Below are 22,261 nucleotides of genomic sequence, written 5' to 3'. Positions count from 1 at the left end.
TTAACTTGCAAGTAAAACAAATTGCAAGCTCCATTCTGAAATTCAAACCTAACCACTCAAGGTGAAGCAGGCAAACAACAGAACCCGTTAGGTCCACAGGATTTAAATAAAGAATCATCATGCTTCATTTGGGTGGAACGGCAGAACAAAAACATGTCTTATTTTGATCCCTTCTAGCTGTGAGGTACATGGCCAAAAGAAGAAGATGCAGTCTTGTGACATATTATGGCCAAGACCATGCGTGACAACTATGTAAAATTTAAAACAAAATTTATGGTCCATTTCGATTTATGGTGTGTCTGATTACTCTTTGAGCAAGTAGCACTAGATAATCTTCAAGAGGAAATGTGTTAACTTTCAGTTTATCTATTTCTAGTTGAAGCGTAGCAATGCAAGCCGGTGGGATGTGCAAGTTCAAACGATTTTAACTGCCTAGCGGGGAACTGTGGTGTGACTTTTTGATGTAAACGGCAACCCAAACCAACTTAACTAAAGCATTGTGGCAAATGGTCGTTTGAGATAATGGTATAGCACTATAGCTAGCTGTGTTGTGTAGGAGATATTAAGTGGTCCTCTATCTGTCCAAAAGAGAGAGGGGATCTTCGGGGAAGGATATGATGTGCTATATAACTTATTCATTTGCATTCAAATCCTAAACGCACCTGGGGATGGGCGTGTATTTTTCAATTTTCCATTTCAGCCAGTTAACTAATTAAAAGTTATCAACAACACTAGCAGAGCAAGCAACTAAATAGCTGTTGAAAGTGGCAAGTTGTACTTGTATATATATCAACACCTGTATATGTTTTGAATATATAGAAATAGATAGAAAGTAAAAAAAAAGATTAGAGACTACACAAGAGCACCATGGACAAACTGTGATTGCGAGATTAATGCCATGCCATACACATGACAATTCTGAACACACAATTGTAAATGGCTAGAAAAGGAAGAAATGGTGTAGGAATTAACTACCAATGCATGCTTGACAGCCTCTACTACTCCGTATTATATAACCAGATCTGTCCAATTAGTGGAGCATGAAGCTATGCGCTGCGAGCTCAGCAGCTAGGTAAGCCAGGCCACGTTGGAACATTCTCTGTGACCCTAGCTAAAATTTCTGACCGACACAAGCTGAGCGGGCCCACGGGCAGGGGAGAGATTGTTTCTCTCTTCTCTTTCCGTGTGCATGCATGTTAGGTGCGCTTGTGGATCTCGTTTGGGCGCGGCAGGGGACGCCACCGACACCGACACCTCGGCCACGGTTGTTGGCGGGTCCTTTTTGTAATTCCGACAGCAAAACCGTTACGTGTAGCCTTGGGCTTCTCCACCATTCCCCAACTAATCACCGTTCGATGGTGATTAGAGTAGTTTTTGTATTCTTCATTTTCGGCGTGGTAGATGTTGTTTATCCTTTGGTATTCGTATTACTCTGCAGGAAAAAACTTATTAGTATATAACAAAATGCACACAAGATAAAATTTGGACTCCTCTGAAACAGTTGTTGGAATCGTTCCTTCCATTGCATTGTACTCCCTCCGTCTAAAATAAGTGACCACGTCTGTTATTTTGGAACGGAGGGAGTATTAGTTTTTATAGAGTATCTTAATCTAGTCTTGACTGCGCAATCTCGATGGGTGTAGCTGATGGGAATGCTTGAACAGACCAAGTGGGGGCTTAATTAACAATGCGAACAAGAATTATCTTATGCATGGCAGCATGTATTTGCACAGTATCAAGGACAGCTCAGGACCTGCACTTGACTCATGTGCATAATTGACTTGCCATTTCGTTTTACCGTGACAAAGACAGCTGATTAATCAAACAACACATTCTTAATATAATGATTGGAGGAAAGTTGGTTTCCTAAGTTCCTAACCACCTCATGTGCAGCCAGAAATTGTTCTCCGGCAGATTCCGTGCACTGGCAGAGTGGCAGTGGAAATGGTAATTCGAGAAAGAGCACATGGGCACTAAACTCAGCTTTTTAATTGCGGCTTTATTTTTAAAAGGGCAGAGTTTTCATTTCCGATCCTCTGCATCTTTTTCACCCGTGTGAAAATGAAATGACGAGATTCAGAAAATAAAAATATAGAAGTGTGAAGTGGCTACAAATAGGCCGGGATTCTACTTCGGTGGGCTCACCCAAATGGGTCACGGACCTATTAGGGGAGTTTTATCGAGCTTTGCACTTGTTTGGGTTCAGGAACTTCAGGCCCGGCCCATCCAACCGGCCCATCTGGAAGCAATACTGAGCAAAAACGTGTACTATTTTATCCGAGAGCATCTCTGGCAGATCCCCGTAATCAGATCCGCAAAAACACATATGCGGTGTACAAATCCTTATTTTTCGGTATGAAATTGACCCGGACAGAACAGAGCCCGCAAACTGGACCAAAATACCAGTTCAGGGCTGTTTGTGGGATCTGTTCTGCACGGGGTTTGCAAATATGTAAATCTGGATCGGTAAAAATAAAATTAACATTTCGACAGTTCATCAGTTTGATAGTTCAACAGTTCGCAGCTCACAAAATAGTTGTGCATCATCAATGAGACATAGTGCATCAGAGTTGGCACAAATATGGATCGATAAAGCAATTAAGCAATATTGTCTTCTCCTTCACGATCAGCAGCTTCCAGTGGAGCATTGGCAGCAGCGGCGGCAGCAACTGCGGCTCTAGCTTGGCGTTGATGATCCATGATCTCCTCCCTTCTCATCTGCCACCACTCGCGTGCGAGTTCATCAAGCTCGCTAGGATCGATCATCATTAAAAAAAAATCTCCTGCGCCTCCAATTCCTTTGCCATTTTGCTCTCCTCAAGTGCAAGCTTGCAAGCTTAACTTCATCATCTCTTCTTCTATTGCAGTCCTGCGTTCCTCCACTTCTTTCACCGATAGTCACTTTTGTAATTTGTCTGCATGCTTCTTGTCAGCAGCCAATGCAAGTTCGACATCCAATTTATTAGCCACGGCAACCTCTTTCAATTTCATCAATTCATCGAATTTGGCCGTCAAACTTGAGGTCTCGCCTTGTTTCTTCAATTTTTCAGTCTCCTTTTCCCTTCCATCCAACTTTCGCATGTTCCTTCCACCCGTCGGTGCATCACTATCCTCGTCCTCATCATCATCATCCAATTCAATAAAATGCCCCTTTCTTTGGGGGTTTCTTCATCCCCCAATATTCATTTCTCGCTATGCTCTAGAACCTTCCAACAATGATGGAGTACGAAAGGCCTACAATTTGAAGCCGGCATTTGCTTGTACTTCTCCATTGCAATCCGATCCTACAACAATACAAACAACCACAAAATTGTGTGTTGCGAAGAAGGCGTCGGCGGGAGCCGCGTGAGAAACCAACGCAAATTTATTGCAATTGGGATGGGTAACGCAAATCGGTGCAATCGGTTTTGGACGCTGCTTGAGACTCCATGGCGAGATCTGGCAGCGTGGCGTGGGCACTAGATCAGCGGGAATGGCGGAGGGGAAGCAGCGTGTGCGAGCTGAAATTTTCATCTCAAGCGCCCGTGAGCGATGCGGTATGCACGCGAATCCGATCTCCCTCCCCCCTATATGGGGATTTTTGGCTCGCGAGATCAGGACCTGAAAAATTTATTCTTTTCGCGGAACCTGGTCGGGTCCTTTTTTCCTCACTGAACCCGCATACTGACGGTTTTTAAAAATCAGATAGGGGCCTTTTACGAGATCTGCTAGAGATGCTCTGAGCAAAGTATGGTTCCTCTGGAAGGGCTGGTTTCATCTGAGAATCCATTTACCGAAACGAAACAACAGATATTAAATCCGGTTAAATTGAAACCGAAATTTTTAAAAACTGAATTTATTTGGGTTAGTTCATGCATGTTTTACCCTCGGTTCGGCCTAGTCTCTGGTTCTCTCCACTCTCTAGGCCCAACCCGTGTTGTGCGTAGGAGGGAAAAAACCACGCCTAGTCGGTGGTCACTCTCCCCATCACCACACAGTCCTTAATTTTGTTACTCCCTCCGGCCAGAATTACTTGTCACTGCTAAATCTGCGACATGTAGTATGGGTCGGAGGGAGTAGTAAAGTCAGAAAACGGAATTTATTAGTATTAGTATTTGATTTTATTAACTTTTAAATACCATATCATATGGTGATGTGTTCATATTACTATATGTGACCAAGCATCATTGTTTCAAAAATGTTTTAATCTTGTTTGACAAGTCGACCACTAAAACATATATTTAAATGTCATTTTTTTGCGGTGAACATTTGAATGTCATTTAAACTAGGGAGAACATATGTGATAAGTTCGAAAGATATCGATCGATAAGATCTCAAGAAATCATGAAAATCTAAATCAACTAAGGTTATTTGAAAAAAAAAAACTTCAGTAAACAAGAAACAAAAATCATACCATGATTATATACAAATCGGACGTAGTTCACTTTAGATTTAAATCCAACAGTATTCACATTTTTCGAGTGTGGAACTGTTTCAATTGAAATATTTCGGGCACCATAGTTACGTAGCACGTGTGTTGATGTGATTATTTTTAACAAAACTATATGGTATTGTTGGGGGTTTCAAAAATTCTGACTGTGTCATTGTCACGATGAGAATGAGCTACCGATGCGATGGGATGGCATGGTATATGGGAAAATCAAGCATGTATTTCCTCAAAAAAAATATTCAAGCACGTTCTTTTCGGATCCAACGGCCACAGAAACAAAATACTCCCTCCGACCGGTATTACTTGTCTCATGCTCAAATACGAATGTATCTATGTGTAAAAAGCGTCTAGATACATGCAATATTTCGACAAGTAATTCCGGCCGGAGGGAGTAACAGAAAACTAAAACAGACGTTCTTCCTCCACAGTCTACATTGCTTAGCTTTCTATGGTTCTTGTTTACTTGTTTGTTCTTTTTTGTTTTTGTCCTTGGCTTGTACTTTTGAAGTTTCAATTACATGCAATAGGATTCTGGTCTTCTATGCGTCAGAGATAACCAAATTCAAGTTAAAAAAAACCCATCCGTTTCTGTTAAAGAGATCATCAATAGTTTTACAAGATCTAGTTTGAAATAGAAAATACAACGACGGGTTATCGAAGTTCCAATATGGAAAACAAGGATTACAGAAAAGCAAAACAAGTCTCCAAACTGAAATCCACGTCAATTACATCCAACAACATCATGCAGCGATGCTCCTGAATGTGGCGTCCAGCCATGACGTGGATCATATGTCTCTGAGATCATCCATTTGAACTTCTGCGCTCTCTCCTCCAGTTTTCGTTGATTTCTTTCGTAGAATCGCCCACAAGTCAAGATGATTGCACAAGTCAAGATAACAGCTGCAGTATCAAATGGAAAGGAATGCATTTCTGGTTTTCCAAATCTTCCAGACAATGTATTGTGGTTCCTCCATAAAGGACCAGTTTGTGTCAAACAAAACACAATATGTCATGGGAGATAAGAAAATTAAGTTTAAAACCCGGTCCGAAGATAAGGAAGGTGGCTGGTCAGGTAATTTTTTCTTTTGAGAAAACACAGTACAGACGCAGACGCTCACAAGTACGCACGCTCACTCACCCTATCCCTAGGAGCACTTCCGAGAGACTGGTCCAGCACATCATCTTGAGATTGACGGATACATCACTTCCACTTAAAACACAACGCCGGTTAGATCTTAAAATAAATTCAGAAAAATGCGAGCACCGACATCAAGTCGGAGAGCTGAACCAGCGTGGGTTTCATCACAAGTAACTCGGGTCGGGTGAATTTTGTTTTAAGATGATCGGATAATTTTTGCGGATACGGAAAAAAGTGGACTAGCGACGATCGGGAAGAAAAGGCCCACGTCAAGGCAAACAATGATCTTTGGACGCGTCACAACACACACTGGACTTTGAGTACGTGTCGCCGCCACACGTCAGCGGATGAGTCATCGGTCATCGCACACACCCCTCTCTGCCGTGCACCAGCCGCCTCTCTCCCCTTTTCGTCCTCCCATTCCTTCCCCCTGCGGCTCCACTCGCACCAACTCCATCCCCAAGAACAGGACTGGGTCGGCCGCTCCACTCCACTCGATCCTATCCAATTCCATCGACGCGGTTCTCAGCTCGACAACTCCCCCGCTTTGATCCGATCCGATCGGCCTCAACCATGGCGGAGAGCGTGCAGCAGCAGCGGCTGGCGACGCCGTCGGCCCCGGCGGAGGACGAGGTCGACGTGGACGCCGACGGCACGACTTTCCGCGACATCCACCCGTCCCCGGCCCCGCCGCCGCCGCTGCGCCAGCCTTCCTGGGACGCGGCCAGCCAGCGCTCGCTCTCCTCCTACTCGGACGAGCAGTTCATGGCCACCATGAGCCGCGAGTTCACCGCCATGGTGGACGCGGGGGACACCTACTACTCCGCCTCCGCCGGGGGCGCCAGCAACAGCAGCGACCTGCAGCTCGCGCGCATCGGCGAGCACGAGCCGCCGTCGGCGGAGAGGAACCCGCTGGCCATCGTGACGACGGAGGAGGAAGACACCACCAGCTGCCCGCCGCCTGCGCCTGCGCCTGCGGCAGCGACGTCGACGGAGGTGGTGGAGGTGCGGCAGGTGAAGAAGGAGGAGGCGGAGGCGAAGGTGGCGGCGTGGCAGGCGGAGGAGGTGGCCAAGGTCAACAACAAGTTCAAGCGGGAGGAGGTCGTCATCAACGGCTGGGAGACCCAGCAGATCCAAAAGGCCACCGCCCACCTCAACAAGATCGAGGTACTAGCTAATTCCATTGATTCCTTCTCTGCTCGTGTATTTCTGTTGGAATTGGGCGCCGTGATCGAGTTAATCGATCAATTAACTGATGGGGTGCAGAGGAAGCTGGAGGAGGAGCGGGCCAAGGCGATGGAGAAAGCGCAGAACGAAGTGGCCCGGGCGCGGCGGAAGGCGGAGGAGAGGCGGGCGTCGGCGGAAGCGGCGCGCGGGACCAAGACGGCCAAGGTCATGGAGCTCGCCAACTTCATGAAGGCCGTCGGCAGGGTGCCCACCAAGCGATCCTTCTTCTCCTTCTCCTAGCCATGCCCATGCATCCCAGTCTTCTTCTCCATCAAGAACCATCAATTTTCCTTTCCCTTTCCCCCCCTCGATTTTATCTATATATGCATGCCCAAGATGTGTGTTTACTGAATCCATGGATCGTAATTGTACAGCGTTTATAAGGATACTTTTTCTTTTTCTTTTGCTGGCTTGTACCATCTTGTAATCGTATATTGGTATTGTAAGAACATTTTGAGACTTACTCCGTAGTCATTAGCAATGTACCTATAATACCTTACTAGTAGCAACTGACGACCTTCCTTGCGAAAATTCCTTTCATTTTTCATGACCTTTCTTTCTTCTGAATAAGTATGATTGATTGTCTCATGGAGCCTAATCTCATTCATAACCCATTCCCGCCCTGAATCCAGCCAGATTTGAACCGTTCAAATAATTTCTCTGTAAAAGTTCCTTGGAAAGTTTTCCCTGTTCATTCAGATAGGACGCGAGCTTGTGTTGTGTGTGACTCACTGGGACTGTGATACTCAACTTACTGAAGATACTCATCGAAAAAGGGGGCATTTCCACTTGGTCAGAGATCTGCCCTGAGCTGCAGGTCATCAAGGTTTTTGCCCTTTCCAAATGGCAAAGCCAATTTTCCATGCCTTTGGTAAGTTAGCCTGAAGCTCATGGAACGCGAGTATCATTTAAGGGCGAATTCAAGGTGTGACAGTGACCGGCGTGATAGTGATTGGGTGTGATAATAATGTACTAGCCAAATTATGTGATGTGTTGTTCCGATTTTGACAACAAAGATTAATGTAACCATTTGTGCGGCACTCATGAGATGAGTTGGATCCCATTGCGTACCCACCGTCCTGGATGTGCGTCATATTCATATTCAAGCCCAAAAAAGAAGCAGCTGATGGAAAGAGAGAGTGGAGAGATAGGGAAGAGAGGATGAACCGAGTTACGGTCAGTTTTCCAAAGCGTCGAGTTCTTCATGGGAAAATTCTTATGAACGAGAAAAATGATTGGGTTGGCTAGGAGCCTAGGATGAATTTTTGCCCAAGATTTAAAGATGAGACCGAGAATTTGATCTAGGATGAAATTGAGCAAACGGGAATTTGGTAAAGAAAGTGTCTATTGCAGACGGGAGTGAGCATGTCACTGCCAAAGTGCCAACGTGTGAACTTTAGGAGATGCAACGAGCCGGTTTTTCTTTAGAACAATCGTCATTTCGATTTGTTTCCTTTCCTTTTCTTTTTTTTAGGAAAATTGGATTGTTTCCTCGGCGCGGTCTGAAGGTTAGCCCAACCTAGTTTCTCCCTGCTGGATCCAACCCTTCCCGGCTTAGGCCTCATTCCGTTATTCGGTTGTTAAAATCCCTGCAAGTATTGCAATAGATTGAGGGGGACTGAAGGAAAATTGAATTGAAGTCCCAACAATTCCTCTTGATCCCCACCGGGCGGAGCACAACCGAATGGGGCCTTAAGGAGGTCATAGTATCGGGGCAAAGTTTTGCATGATTGTTTCTTTTGTGTGGCACCTCCGTGTGTCTTTGTAGATTGTTCCGACGTTTGTGAGTCTGTGAGCCGGGAGAACAATTTTGTTCACAAACGATCGGATGTTATTGATGAATGAAACAGAGTATGTGAGATCAAACAACCGAAGCAAAAATTAACAACCAAGATTTCTAATGAAATTGGAAAATACATAAAAGTCTTGTAAAGTTACTGCAAGGTCTATCTTTTACGTGTTGAAGTTTCTCCATGAATCCAGCAAAGATGTCGCAGAAGATCATACTTGCATAAATTATACTAACATTAAAGGTTTTGAAATAGGTGCATGAGCCACCCGCACCAAACGTGAGAATCAAAGATTGTTGACCGCATTGTGACCGATTCGTAAGGCATGCGTTGAACCACTGCTTCGTCGCCGTATTATCAAGAAGACGACAAGGAACACAGGAGAACAAAAGTAGAGAACTATTGATAAAAACAATTTTTATGGAGCCATCATCTTTGTTGCCTCAAAGTGGAACCAAAACATCTAGAGATATAACATGCCGAACCAAAAACGCCAATTCAAGGGACCACATCGTAGGCTCTAAAGGATCCATGCATCGTTAACGTTAGCCACCATTTGTGTTGTCATCATGAACATACAAATCTAACCTAGACGCAGCCTTGGATTTCAATGTTCTAACCTAAACGCAGCCTTGGATTTCAATCTAAACATTTGATTCGCGGTTCTCCCGCCTCTTGGTGTCAGATCAACCACACGAAGCTAGGGGACAGGTGGTTTTTGATTGGGAACCTAAATTTTAGAAACGGAGAAAATGCTTACCAACTTTTTCGGTATTCACTAATGTTGACACTAAATGACAGCGCCGACCGCATGGTGCGGCGGTGGACGCGAAGGTTTTGGGTGGAGAGCTCGAGAACAGAGCAGGTAACCTTCGGGGTCAGCCATTTTTTGATCGGAACTGTCTGACAGGTGGGCTCATGAGACAGAGACTGTGGAGCCGAAGAAAGCCTTCCTTCTCTCACTCTCTCGAAGGCTCGAGTCTGCGGCTGTTCTTCCCCAACGAACCAAATCGGCTAAGAAAAAAAATTCGCCTCCGCAGAGCAGGAGCACGAGACCGGGGGATCGCCATGATGACGCCCTTGGTGCCGGGGCTGCCGGACGATCTCGTTGAGGAGATCCTCCTCCGCTTCCCGCCCGACGAGCCGGGAAGCCTGATCCGCGCGTGCCTCGTCAGCAAACCCTGGCGCCACCTCCTCACGGGCGCCGCCTTCCTCGCGAGCTACCGCAAATTCCACCGCCAAACCCCGCCCATGCTGGGGTTCCTCCACCGCCTCTACGACGAGGAGCCCTGCGTGTCCCGGTTCGTGCCCACCACGGCCTTCCGCCCGCCCCGCCCCGACCGCCGATGCTGGTACGCCCTCGACGCCCGCCACGGCCGCGCCCTCTTCTACGACTCGGAGAGTCACCCCACGCCGTCCTTCGTCGTCTGGGACCCCGTCACCGACTGCCAGCGGAAGATCCCTCTCCCCGAGTTGCCTCAAGCGTGGAACGCCGCGGTGCTCTGCGCCGTCGACGGCTGCGACCACCTCGACTGCCATGGTGATGACCCTTTCCTTGTGGCGTTCCTGGGCACCGACAAAATGGAGGGGTTTAGGCTCACCACCGCCTGCGTCTACTCGTCGGAGATTAGGGCATGGAGCGACACCACCCCATTTGAACACCCAGATGCCGCTGTCCAGATGCAGCCCGGTGTCCTTGTGGGGAGTGCACTCTGCTTCCTCTGCGAGCAGAGCAAGAGGATTCTGCAGTACGACTTGCTCAGCAGGGAATTGTCGGTGATCGACCTGCCGAATGTGCACGGCAGTAGCATTGTCCTCATGACAGTGGAGGATGGCACTCTGGGGTTTGCATGCATGGAAGAATCCAGAGTCTTCCTTTGGTCGATGGAAGTCGTTGACGATGGAGCTGCAGCATGGGTGGAGCATAGAGTTTTCGAGATGCAGACTCTGATACCCCCTCGTGCTCTCATGATCACACCCGATGTGGTTGGCTTCGCTGAGGGGATTGGTATCATTTTTCTGAGGACAATTGTTGGTTTATTCACACTTGAGCTCAAGTCAGGCCGAGTAAGGAAGGTTTCCACCAGGGGAAGTCTCTGCACTGCCATTCCCTACGTGAGCTTCTACAATCCAGGTAGAAGCATCTTGGTCAGATCAGTTGTTGTCTTTAGTTGTTACCTTGAATGTTCAGTCAGACACCGTAAATACTGTTTTTGTTAGCAAGATAAAAATGTGGATACTGGCAGGGGCTGACCCACGTAGGGCCAGCCTGGTGCACTGGACACCGGGTAGAAAACTTCGTTATGCCTAAGTACATAAACCCCATGGATGCTGGACACCCCTAAATTTGTTGGATGGACACCCTCAGCCAACAAACGTCCAGTTCGCGAGTGGTAAAACTCAGGTTTTCTGCAGGCAGGCAGGCAGTCGGTTGTTTCATTGATCGATCAATCTTCAGTTCACGTACTGCCGTGTCATTTTTTGGGATCTAGCCAAGTGATCCATGTGTTTGTGTGGTTAGACTTATTATAGATTTTTGTCGCAGTTTCAAAGAAGTATAATTTTATCCTATCTATATTAATTAAGCTTTTCATTGGTTTCCCTTCCTAAGGACACGGTTATATATATGCGGACAAATATGGTGACTTCATGTCCTTCTGTTTTAGTCATACAATAGATAGTTCACACACGTCTTCATTTGTCTGATGCTTTATTGCTCAATTTTTATTGTCAAATTATATTTTAAGTGAAACTCCTTCACGTACTTTGGCAAGGATTTCCATTGCTTCATCTCAGCCTAATAATTTTAATTGTTAAGTGCTATACTATTATACTACTCCCTTATTTTCACAAAGGTTGGCATATTTGATTTCGTTAAGACAAGACTTTGATCAACAATAACTTTATTAATATGTAGTTTATATGATAGGAAACCACAATCATCAGCAAGAACTTTTGAAGACAAATCTATTTATATAAATTTTATGTATTAAGAAAATAATTCTCAGTCAAAGTCTTGCCTTAACGAAACCAAATACACCAACTTTTGTGAAAAGGAAAGAGTGTATCTCTTAATATCCATGCCTATTTGATGTATATGCGGAATCCGGGTAATTTTTGTCCTGGGTCCTCCCCTGATGCTGGTATTTCCAAGTTGCTCTTACCTACTTTTGGTTTGGTTCAAGTTCAACTTGTCAAGGACTATTCTGGAAATTTGCTAGATAGATGATAATAAGGAAGATCAAGAGAGTATTTATTAGCTAGATACGTATAACTAGGAGCTTGTATTTGTAGTCCAATGTGAAGAAGACCTTCCAAACCCAATCTTGCGTATGTCATGATTGTTCCTCATAGGTGAGCATGTTGAGCTGTGGCATGTTCATAACTTTTGTCCGTTCTATCTTTTCAGATCGTGCTATTTGCCAGTTGCCACAAGCTCATGACCAGTAAGGATGCAAAGATCCATCTGTTGACATGAACCTGCTGCTGCTGTGATCGTGCTATTCGCCAATTGCCACAAGCTCATGACCAGTGAGGATGCAAAGATCCATCTGTTGACATGAACCTGCTGCTGCTGGCTAGCAGAGATCGTTTTTAAATAGGTGTTTATCTTCAGTTGTATAGTTGGGGTAGGATGAACCTGGCAAGATTAGAGGTCAGCATGTTTCCTCAGTACAGTGAAGCAATTGCCTGTAGTAATAAGAATGAAGGCCCCAAAGACATTTTGGTATTGATTTGAGTATTTGCAGGCATTGGAATATTAGAAAGATTGCTGTTGAGGCTCAGCTCCCTTGGTGCAGGAAAAAGAAAAGCAATCCCTTGATTGCAAACTTCTATTAGGATCAGTGTTGGAACTTGGAATAAAGGCAATTGGAGAAGGTTCCTCATTCCGTTGTTGTTTCACTTTTGTAATTATGATGATATCAAAATTGATACCTAACTCATATGTATACATCCTATATACCTAATGCACCTTGAAGAGCAAGCATTGCATCTTTCCATTGAACAAAGGTTAGTTTTCCTGTGAAAAAGGATGTTCCATTTGGTTGTTGTTCCTCTGGCTTAAGCTTACCAGAGCAGACTCTTTTAAAGTTCACGTTTTGGGTATTGCATACATATCTATATCTCCCACTATTGGAAGGATTTGACAAATTTATGGCATGATTATCTAGTTCTATAACAGCTGAATATATGGACAGGAGAGTTTACATATTTGTAGCATCATTAATAGGACTGTAATTGAATGCAGTGACCGAGACGGTTAATTAATTTAACATCTCTTTTTCTGCGATCCTGAGAGTCTGTGCTCAAGTATCAAGTGAGTTTTCCTTTTATAATTATATTCTTTTTCTTACTGGTGCTTACACAGAGGTACAATAGTTATCTATTGTATGATTCTGTTAAGATATTGGAGTAGTGTGGTTATCATGTCGAGTTTGTTGGAATAATGACATGAGCCGTTTTTATCCAAGCAGTAGTTGAGCACATCCCTGGAAATTGGAAAATTTTGAGGTACCCATGAGATTTACTACACAAGGTTGTTGTTGTAGTTACCAAAATGAAGAATACCTTGTACAGACATATAGGTAGAGTTACAAGATTTATGAAATGACAGAAACACCCTTTGAAGAAATTGGAAATGACATAATATCCATGTTCCTGTCCTAGTATTTACTATGTTTTTGGTTTCCACTTAGGCTTTATTAGAGCTAGTGTTTTATTTAGAACTGAAGATATCTCGAATATTTGTTTCTTCTATCTCTCCAATTCAAATATGTTTCAGATTAATTATTGTTTTCTGAACAAACGTGTGTGCATGTAATAGTTTGATTATTCGCATGCATACAACTAGAGCAGGAGGCCAGATTTTTTTTTTGAGGGAATAAGGCATTTTATTGATCAACACATATCGTCATACAAAGTCTCCCGGATACATTTCATAGTACACAACCTGAAAATAGAAGATAGAAAGTGATGCTCATGATTTTATCAAGTGCGCATAAACTGAAAACATGTGAACTGATGAAATGTCAAGCCGAGCTGAAAAAAAAAAGGATCCAGATGCCTCTTCCTCTTTACTGGAAACAAATGTGTTCACATCTTACATGATCAGGTCTTCTGAAACTATAACTTAAACTCATGGCTTGAGACAAACTTCGGCTACTCTCGAGATCAATCTAGCACTCCGATTTCCTTTGTTTCTTTGAGCTGATACTTTTGCTTTCTTGGCCTTGAACTATTCCCTTTTTATACAAGAACTGAATGCATTGTTCCATTTCAGCTGATCAAATGTATTGCTTTACAAGGTTTTACCTTTTTTTTAGAGAGACATTGCACATTTGCACCCTCTGAACGATCTGAGCTTCTGAATTTCTGAAACAACCCTTCCACTCCGGAGTTACAGGTTACACGAGCTGCGTTCTTCTCGTCAAAGCGGTAGCTCAGAACTACGCTTTCTTCTGGCGAAGACGGTGTTAACATATCTCGTCAAACGCTCCTCTGCTCAGTTCGAACTTCGAAGCATGGATTCGAGCCGTGAGGAAATGGAGCAGCGGCGGCGGTGGCCGGAGCGACAGCACCTCGCGCGCCTCTGCGACCTCGTCGCCGTCAACCTCCTCTCCCACCTCGTAAGCATCACCTGGCCCGGCGCCTGGTCTCTGCTAACACCTCGGTCTCCTCCTAGCTAGCCTCTCACTCCGCTTGCGGCCGTTCTCCCAAACGCAGGAACCGGCGCGGCGGCCGCAGCTGTCACGGGAGGACGAGCGGGGCGTCCTCCTCGCGCTTTCCCGGGTATTCCCCTAGCTTCGATTCCGATGATTTACTGCTGCGCTATATTGTCCTTTCCTGTTCTTCCCATGAGCTTTTGGGGATTTTTGTGCTAGGTAAATAGGGCTATTCGAAGATGGGACGAGGAGGAGGAGGAGGAGCAAGGGTGCGAATCGGATCAGGTATTTCTTCCGATTCCATTTGCTTATGCCCCCCTTTTGACCGTTAATTTCTGTAGTTCTAGTTGGATTGCCGGATTGCCCAGCTGCTCTGGTGATTGGTTTTAGGGGTCACTAGGTTAGGATTCACATTGATCGAACCGAACCTGTAATTAGTATTTAGTACGACATAAATGTACTTGGTATTGTAAACTGTTCTCGTGGAGCAGCTAGAGAGTGCCAATCATACAACCAATACTGTAATTTTGGGTCAGTCATTTGGAAAGGCAAAGTGGGTTGCACATTTTTTCCTGAAACCCACAGATATCATGTAGATGTATTGAGATACTCTGTGCAATATCTTATTCTAAGCTTAGTGATATCACCTGCCCTTGTCTCTTATCTTCTTAAATTTTGTTGATTTGAAACTAACGTCAATGGTTGACTAAGTTTAGTACAAGGTTATCATGAGATAATACGCATTCATTTGTTTCATGCCCTTTCCTGTAGGAGGCTGTTTCGTGTTCTGAAGAAGCTCACAGTTGCTGTTTACCACCTGACCAGCTTTTTGATGATGGCTTTAGCTGCCTGGCCAATATTGTCTCCATATTGGTAGGCACCATATGCTGTTCTCCTTGTATAATGTTCTTTTCCCTGCTGCTACACACCTAGATCAACCTGCTGTCAACACACATGGACCATAATTTGGCTGTCTAGGGTTTTTGGCAGTAGTTTAATGCAAGTTTTTCTATGATGCAGCAGAAACGAATTACACTCGTTGTGTATGTTTTTCTGACAATAGAATTTGTCTACCATTTTTTTTTTGCAATCTCTTGCTTTGACATTTTTTGAGGTATACTTCTGGCATGAGGAGAAGAGTAAGGGTGAAGCTTCCCGATCATCTTTGGGTCTTTGCATCCAATCTTATCTTTTGTCCATAGGTTAGTGTTATGTGTCCAAAATAGTCCTACCTAGATGAAAATGGATAATGATGGACAACAGCATCACACTAATAATTAACCTGAAGTTTTGGAACTTTGAGGCCTTCGTTATCTAGCATGTGCAGAACTGTGTCTGCTGCTGTCTATACTCAGATTGGTGTTGCCCTTTTCTTTGGTGATTTTCATCATTCTTATGCACTTCCCACTTTTAGTACTCCCTCCGATCCAAAATAAGTGTCTCGGTTTTGAACTAAGCCTAGTTCAAGCCTAGTTCAAAACGATGACACTTATTTTGGATCGAAGGTAGTATTAGCTAGTGTATTGTTATTTACGTTTCTTTGTATTATTGCAGGTCATTACAATAGTATGACATGACTGCTAAACTACTAAACTTCTATGTTACCTCCATCCTTTTCAGGTTGGCTTACAACGTTTCTGTAGTGATTACGTTAAACACTCTGCTGGGAGTATCTTGATTGCGATCTCTAATTCCCTAATGAAGTTTGTATGGTGTTCATACTCTTTTCTCCTAGTTTTTTTTTGTTGCATGCACTTCTCTATTGAGAGATATTTTTTATCATTATGTCTCTGGTGCTCTATTTGTAGGAAGCTGTTTGGGTTCCGTTTGTCGAGCTGGTCTGGGCAGCTACACATGCAGTATCAACATGTGCTGATAATTATGTACCTTGTACAATTGATGTCACCAGTTGTTCCGGAAAAGGCTCCATTTGTTATTCCTCTGATGTGGAAAGCATAAGGCATGACATAACGACTGCAAGCACCAGTATCACAAGCTTCATGGCAGTTCTTAAGCTACGATGTCTCAATACCAGTTTACAGATAATGGCTAACCTCTTTCGAGTACTACACGCTATTCTGAAGATCCTGAAACTCAACGACTCTGAATTGAAAGATGACTTTATTTGCCGGTCCATTCATCATATTCACAAGTTACATGGGGATCCTTGTTACCAGCCCAATGCAGAAGAACTTGTAAGCCTTGTCAAGGTTGACAGACATAATTTGAGTAAAGATTCTGAACAGTTCGGAATTGTGTCAGGTAGTCTCCTCCAACTCTTGTGCTCTATAGTTGAGCAAAGGGACATGGAAGACACGGACCACCGAGATATGCTTGTGAAGCTTGTAGATGTCATACCTAGATTAGCGTCTTTCTTACAAGAGCAAAAGGATATCCCAAAAAGTCTCTCTCAATATTCAAAGCACAAAATTCTGGTAATATTCGTACATTCAATGCCCTTTTTTTTAGTGTCTGCATGAAACTTTTCCATTGCTTCTTTAACAGTAGTGATGAACAAATATTGTGAAAACACAGTTCTTTGCTGACTAGTGTGCCCATTGAGTTTTCATATGAAATCGAAACAGTTTGTAACCACACACTCATGAATCACTGTTTTTTCAATGCAGATGCTAATGATAAGGCTTAAGCCTCACATGCAGCAGAATTGCTCACACATTGTTTGTTGGCTGAAATTACTTCGACACCACTTTCAGGATCTCCTTCATGAACCTATGTCCCAACATATTACTAAACTGGAGAACTGTTTAGAAGGATCCCCATTTTTGTTGAGTGTTGTAGGTTTGGGCGTGCTTCAGGATAAATCGACTCGGCACTTACAAAGGCAGGCTTTGTATTTGTTCCTTAGTTGTTGTATATTCTTGGCTTGCAGTGGAAATGATAGTCGACCGCAATGTTCATGTAAGAGAGATGAATTTTGTCACAATGTGCAAGGCTGCACTGACCATTGCAACTGTTTTGGATTATCAGAAATTTCAGACTGGTTTCATAGATATTGCTTAGACAAGATTTTCGACTCGAATTCATCAGCAGATATTGTTCTATGTTTTCTGCAGCTATATATGGAGGAGGTATGTTTCTGCTCTAAATACCTGACAACTAACTAGCATTGTTTATAGTTCGGTGGCAAAATGAGTCCCCTTTTGAGTTGGTCAATTTTGTGCATCCTGTAGATGCTAGATAATTTGGGTTTCATCTTCATCACTCATATATTTCTGTTGCAGTTGTTGTTCTCACCTTAAGTGGGTAGTCTGTTTGTGTATGGTAGGGTAAATTATTGCACATTTCTAGTATTGAGCATCAGTGAGATATCATGCTCATCATACCGAACGCTGCTAATGTTTTTCTCTTCACGTACAATCAATTCATGCTCTCTTGCCCTGTTTGTTCATTGTGAATTGTAATGCATGCTGAATGCTTTTATCTTAATGCTTTGTTCCTTTGACATGTATTCCCCTTGTTGGAGTAATTTTAACAGTATTGAGAATATGTTCCTTCATATCGCAGGACGATATGCTGTTCATCATTCTCTTAAAGCTTTTGGATGCTCCAGTCATTTCTTTGGAAATGTAAGCAAGATGTATCATATAATAGTTCATAACAGAAAGTTATCCACAGCGTATTTATCTTTATACTTATGATCTCTTGTCCAACTTTCAGAGAGAGTATGGAAACTAAATGGACTTCTGAACTGATTGGTGCCAAACTGTTCTCCATCATCTTTGACCCAGTTCATATTTTCCATGTATTGCTTTCAGTGGTGAGTCAGTCAACATGCCATACATCTCATTCTACTAGTTTTTCTTGATGATCAATGATCTCTACAAAGCAGCATCTTGACATTCAGTTTTTGTTCATTTGATTGTGCAAGTGGCATTCATCGTTTCATGCTGTTATGTTGGTAAAGATGTAACAACAAGCTTCCGGTAGTCTTAAGCAGTGCAGGATAAGAGATGTCCTCCTTTACTGAGTTTTGAGCTGTGCCTGTCGATCTCTGGTTACTGCACTTCCTACAATAAATAGGTAGTCGATCAGTTAGCGCCCTGATAATGATCATGTTGATAGGGGCACATAGTTTACAGAAGCTACCATAGCTAGAGGTAAATTATCTCCTGTTACTATCTCTTAACCAACTTAAGTACTAATGGTTTTCCAACTGAGTGTGAGACTATAGACATTGTTAAAATATATATGTTCCATAGATTGTAGGGATGTGTTGCAGTTTACACAAAAGTTCAAGCAAAGAAAGTTCTTTCATTAGACCCTTAAAGCATACAGAGCATTTGGGAATTTTTAATGGGACATATCAAACGAGATCTTTATGAGTCCTGCCTTTACTGACCAATGAGCTATTTCTTTTCTATAGATCATCCAAATTTATTCTCCTGTGGCTGTTTTACTCTATGATATATACAAATTGAATTTTTCAGGATACTGTTAATTGTTTATTGTTATATTTATTCTGCAGCTGCACTATGATCACTTGTTACTTGTTGATTATCTCATATCTAAAGATGTAGGTGTATATTGTGCTCAGTATCTATTGAGGTCAGTTAGTAGCTTCATTTTTTTCCGATGTATTCAGATGACACAAGACACATCATGTATCTCCCCAATGTATGTCTATCTCTCTTTCTCAGGTGCTTACGACTGGTATCCCAGTGTTGGGATGCTTTTGTTGATGATTCAGTTTACGAGGCAAAAATACAAAAACTCAATTGTAAAAGGCGAAGATCTTTGAAAGATATAAATAGTATCAGGGATAGCTCAACTGAAGGCACTAAGTTAGGTTCCTCTTGTGATAAGGAGAGTAAGAGCAAACAACAGCTTTTCCAAAGTGCTAAAGTATGTGTTCTTTCGTTAAAGAGAACACTGGAAGATCTTCATAAAAAGGATTTATTCCCTTACGACCCAAAGCCTCTCCTTAGAAGGTCCGTTACCATGATGGTATTTTTCCTGCTTAGTTCAGTGAAATATTTTTCTGCTTCCACTTTTGGTTTTTTCCATTCAAATGCCTTCTATTCCAAAGGAACATAAAGATAAGTGCTTTTTGCAGGTTAGCCAGATTTCAGGAGCTCTGTGAGCAGTGCTGAAATAATAAAGTTGTGCCTAGTGAGATGCTACCACCAAATCAAGAATCAGTGCAGGATGCAATCAACAAAAATGATACTGGGAATTCAAAGGGTATACCATTGCCTCTTTACCCCGCAACAGGTATATACACTAAATAAAATGTTATTCTCTATATGTACTCCGTAGTTGATAACATTACTGATTATGAATTATGACCTTATGTCTTCATCTATTCATCGTACCTGCTGAAGAGCATACATAGTAAACTTCTAATATGTAATGTACTCTAGCATTTTCAAATTAATGGCTTCTGGAGTTCTTAAGTGTCTGGAATTATCTCTTAAATTATCATCATCATTTGTAGGAGACCACTTTAATCAAAGTGGTTTCTAGGGTACAGTGCACTTTGTTGCTACAAATAATTAAATAGCAGATGATTTCAGGAAATAATTGCCTAAAGATTGTGGTCCTCAAAGTACCATTGCAAGTATGTACAGTAGGTTCATTTTACCATTCTAACAAGAGTCAGGGGAGATTACTGTACTTCCCTTACAAGTTAATGCCTTTATGTTTTTTGGGACAAGGTTCAGCAATAACCCGGTTCATGCCTTGGCCTGCAGCCTAAAGATCGATAGGTGCTGCTGTAGATACAGCATTTCTCGGTCCAGCAATTTGTGGAAGTCAAAGATGCAGATCTTGGTACATCATTACCAAAATTCTGCTTACCACTTTCATTCGATATTGGGCCGAGGCTGCCGCAGGACTCAAGGCCTCCAAACTTCTAATCTCGGGGTGGTAGTCTAGGTGTACAGTGCTCTTTCTGTTTTCGCCCCTTTGGTTTACTTGTCTCTGTTTGTTTTTCTTGTTTTGCTGTTGGGTTGTAGACTTATGCCATCTCGGTGCCTTCTTCTAATGAAAATGATCCACCCTTTAAGGGTGGGTTTGAGAAAAAAAGAAAGAAAAATGCCTTTATTGCGTGCTTATACAAAAACTTCTTCATGATTAACTGTATTTTGATTCTTGAACGGTTGTGATCTGGTACCATACGTCAGTTATTTGTCATCTAGGTTGACATTATATCGTTCTTGTACACTTGGAATGGAAAGCATCATCAAACATAGTTTTTTTTATCTATGAAGCACTACCTTTATTTGATTCTCTTTCAATCGCTATCTATCCAATTTACTTGAATGGTCTAGCTTTTACAACATACAATTCCTCTCAGGTTTCCTCATAAACCTAGTACATATACTGTATGATGAGCAGTGGCATCTTTATACTCCATCCGTCCATTCGTCACAAGCGACTGTGCGAGGTCCAAAGATTGACATCTCTGCTGAACCTTGTCCTAATAAACTCATAGGGGATTCTCCATCTGTAAAAGGTGATAGCAAGCAACCACTCAGATGTTCATCCTGCAGCACTGGACTGTCATGACTCTATCGGAGTAGACTGTACTACTTCGTTAGCTCTACTTCTTGCCAGTAACTTATGCCAGGAACCTTTTAGCGCTGGCTAGTTGGTACTAACTCCGTGATCCAAAATAAGTGACGTGGGTTTGAACTAGGCTTGAACTAGGTTTAGTTCAAGACTGAGACACTTATTTTGGGTCGGATGGAGTATTGTTTTATATTGTTATGTGCCCTTTTTGTCAGAGCTGTTCTGCTTAATGCAGAGTAAGCTCTTCAGTTTGGCATGTATGAACTGATTTCAGCCTATTGCTTAGCTATAGTCAAATTTCATTTAGCTGAAGTTAAATGAAATTGTAGTGTGTTTAGGACAGTGCAGTGATCATTGATCATGAACTAGAAGACATCAGGGTTAAGAATTATAAGATCTTCACATTACTATTATACCCTTATGTTTAGGGTACACCTCAGCTTTTGTACGTGGTACTCCTTTGTGGTTATATCAGAATACCATGCAATAGTGTCTGTTAGATCAATATAAGTGGGAGGCTAATATTTATCTCAGGATACTGTACAAGAGCTCAGTGGCACGTCCTGAACATGCATGCTCTTCTTTCCATTCGTCACAAGCGACTGTGCGAGGTCCAAAGACTGACACCCCTGCAAGGATTTGAAGAAGAAAAATGAAATCGCAAGATACAAGTATCACCTAGCTTTGCCAAAGATAAGATCGAAACCCTTGCCAAGGGATTCAACTTAACCTATCACGGCCCAAACTAGCAAATAACAATTCTAAGTCCGGTCTATAATATTGTTACCGACAACTATATGTTCATATGCAATAAGATTATATTTGTAAACACATAAGTAAATTTACTCTGGAAAAAATAAATGTTTCCCAGTGTCATAGTCGCTTTCACTAATGGCATATGTCGAATCTCAAGAGAAACTTGGACTCATAGACTCCGCTTCAAGTCACTGGCTATTGATATAACACTTTGTTAAAGTGGTCATCTTGTATGTGCTGTACGGTTAGAAGAAAATGGAGAACTCGAAGTGGGGTGACGAGGCATTTCCCTTCCAGACCACACTTAGCGATCGTGTGAGTGGGAGAAAGAGACTAGCTACAAGAGGTCAAAGAGATGAGCTAAGCCTTTTTGTTGGAAAAAGGTAAAGGAAGAGAAAGGAGATGGGATGTGGCGATGAGGCGTATTTTGTTTCTTTCCACCGAGCATTTGAGCAAAAATTAATCCATTAATATAGTATTTACTGCAAAACAAAATCGATATCGTTGCATTTGTATTCAAAAATACAAAGCATAGTTCAAAACTGCGACACTTATTTTGAATTGAAAGGAGTATTTATTTATGTCTATGATTTATATCACATAAGTCAGATGCAGTAATTTTTGGTCAAATGCTCCGTCAAAAAAACAAAATACCTCATATTTTAAGAAACAAAGGGAGTAGAATATACTAGAGTACAAGAAAAGGATCCTGTGCGACCTCACCTCC

General features: G+C 42.6%; 3 protein-coding genes across 10 annotated transcripts; all 3 read left to right on the top strand.

The window, feature by feature from the left end:
* The first annotated feature begins 5,973 nt into the window (after positions 1 to 5,973).
* Positions 5,974 to 7,303, top strand: LOC100841799 (remorin 4.1). The gene is made up of 2 exons (XM_003561258.4): positions 5,974 to 6,734; positions 6,834 to 7,303. The coding sequence occupies exons 1-2, from the start codon at positions 6,141 to 6,143 to the stop codon at positions 7,032 to 7,034; spliced, it is 795 nt and encodes a 264-aa protein (XP_003561306.1). The 5' UTR covers positions 5,974 to 6,140; the 3' UTR covers positions 7,035 to 7,303.
* Positions 7,304 to 9,518: 2,215 nt separating this feature from the next.
* On the top strand, positions 9,519 to 12,615 carry LOC100833304. Its single transcript, XM_003557347.4, has 2 exons — positions 9,519 to 10,718; positions 11,994 to 12,615. Exons 1-2 carry the CDS (start codon positions 9,653 to 9,655, stop codon positions 12,032 to 12,034), a joined length of 1,107 nt encoding a protein of 368 aa, XP_003557395.1. The 5' UTR covers positions 9,519 to 9,652; the 3' UTR covers positions 12,035 to 12,615.
* Positions 12,468 to 21,277, top strand: LOC100841493. 8 transcript variants are annotated; one of them, XM_024457009.1, is made up of 14 exons: positions 13,859 to 13,890; positions 13,989 to 14,211; positions 14,309 to 14,374; positions 14,467 to 14,532; positions 15,019 to 15,120; positions 15,868 to 15,954; positions 16,056 to 16,682; positions 16,875 to 17,336; positions 17,773 to 17,834; positions 17,926 to 18,025; positions 18,734 to 18,813; positions 18,906 to 19,196; positions 19,322 to 19,479; positions 20,564 to 21,277. In XM_024457009.1, the coding sequence occupies exons 1-13, from the start codon at positions 13,874 to 13,876 to the stop codon at positions 19,356 to 19,358; spliced, it is 2,220 nt and encodes a 739-aa protein (XP_024312777.1). In that variant the 5' UTR covers positions 13,859 to 13,873; the 3' UTR covers positions 19,359 to 19,479; positions 20,564 to 21,277. The 8 variants fall into 8 exon arrangements, with proteins under 8 accessions (XP_024312775.1, XP_024312777.1, XP_024312776.1 ...); XM_024457008.1 differs by lacking the exon at positions 20,564 to 21,277 and adding an exon at positions 19,959 to 20,479; XM_024457007.1 differs by lacking the exons at positions 13,859 to 13,890; positions 20,564 to 21,277 and adding an exon at positions 12,468 to 12,595 and having other exon boundaries at positions 18,906 to 19,212.
* Positions 21,278 to 22,261: the final 984 nt, after the last annotated feature.

Source organism: Brachypodium distachyon, chromosome 1, assembly GCF_000005505.3.
Source record: "Brachypodium distachyon strain Bd21 chromosome 1, Brachypodium_distachyon_v3.0, whole genome shotgun sequence".
NCBI classification, from domain to species: Eukaryota; Viridiplantae; Streptophyta; class Magnoliopsida; order Poales; family Poaceae; genus Brachypodium; species Brachypodium distachyon.
This window is presented reverse-complemented; position numbering and strand designations above follow the sequence as displayed.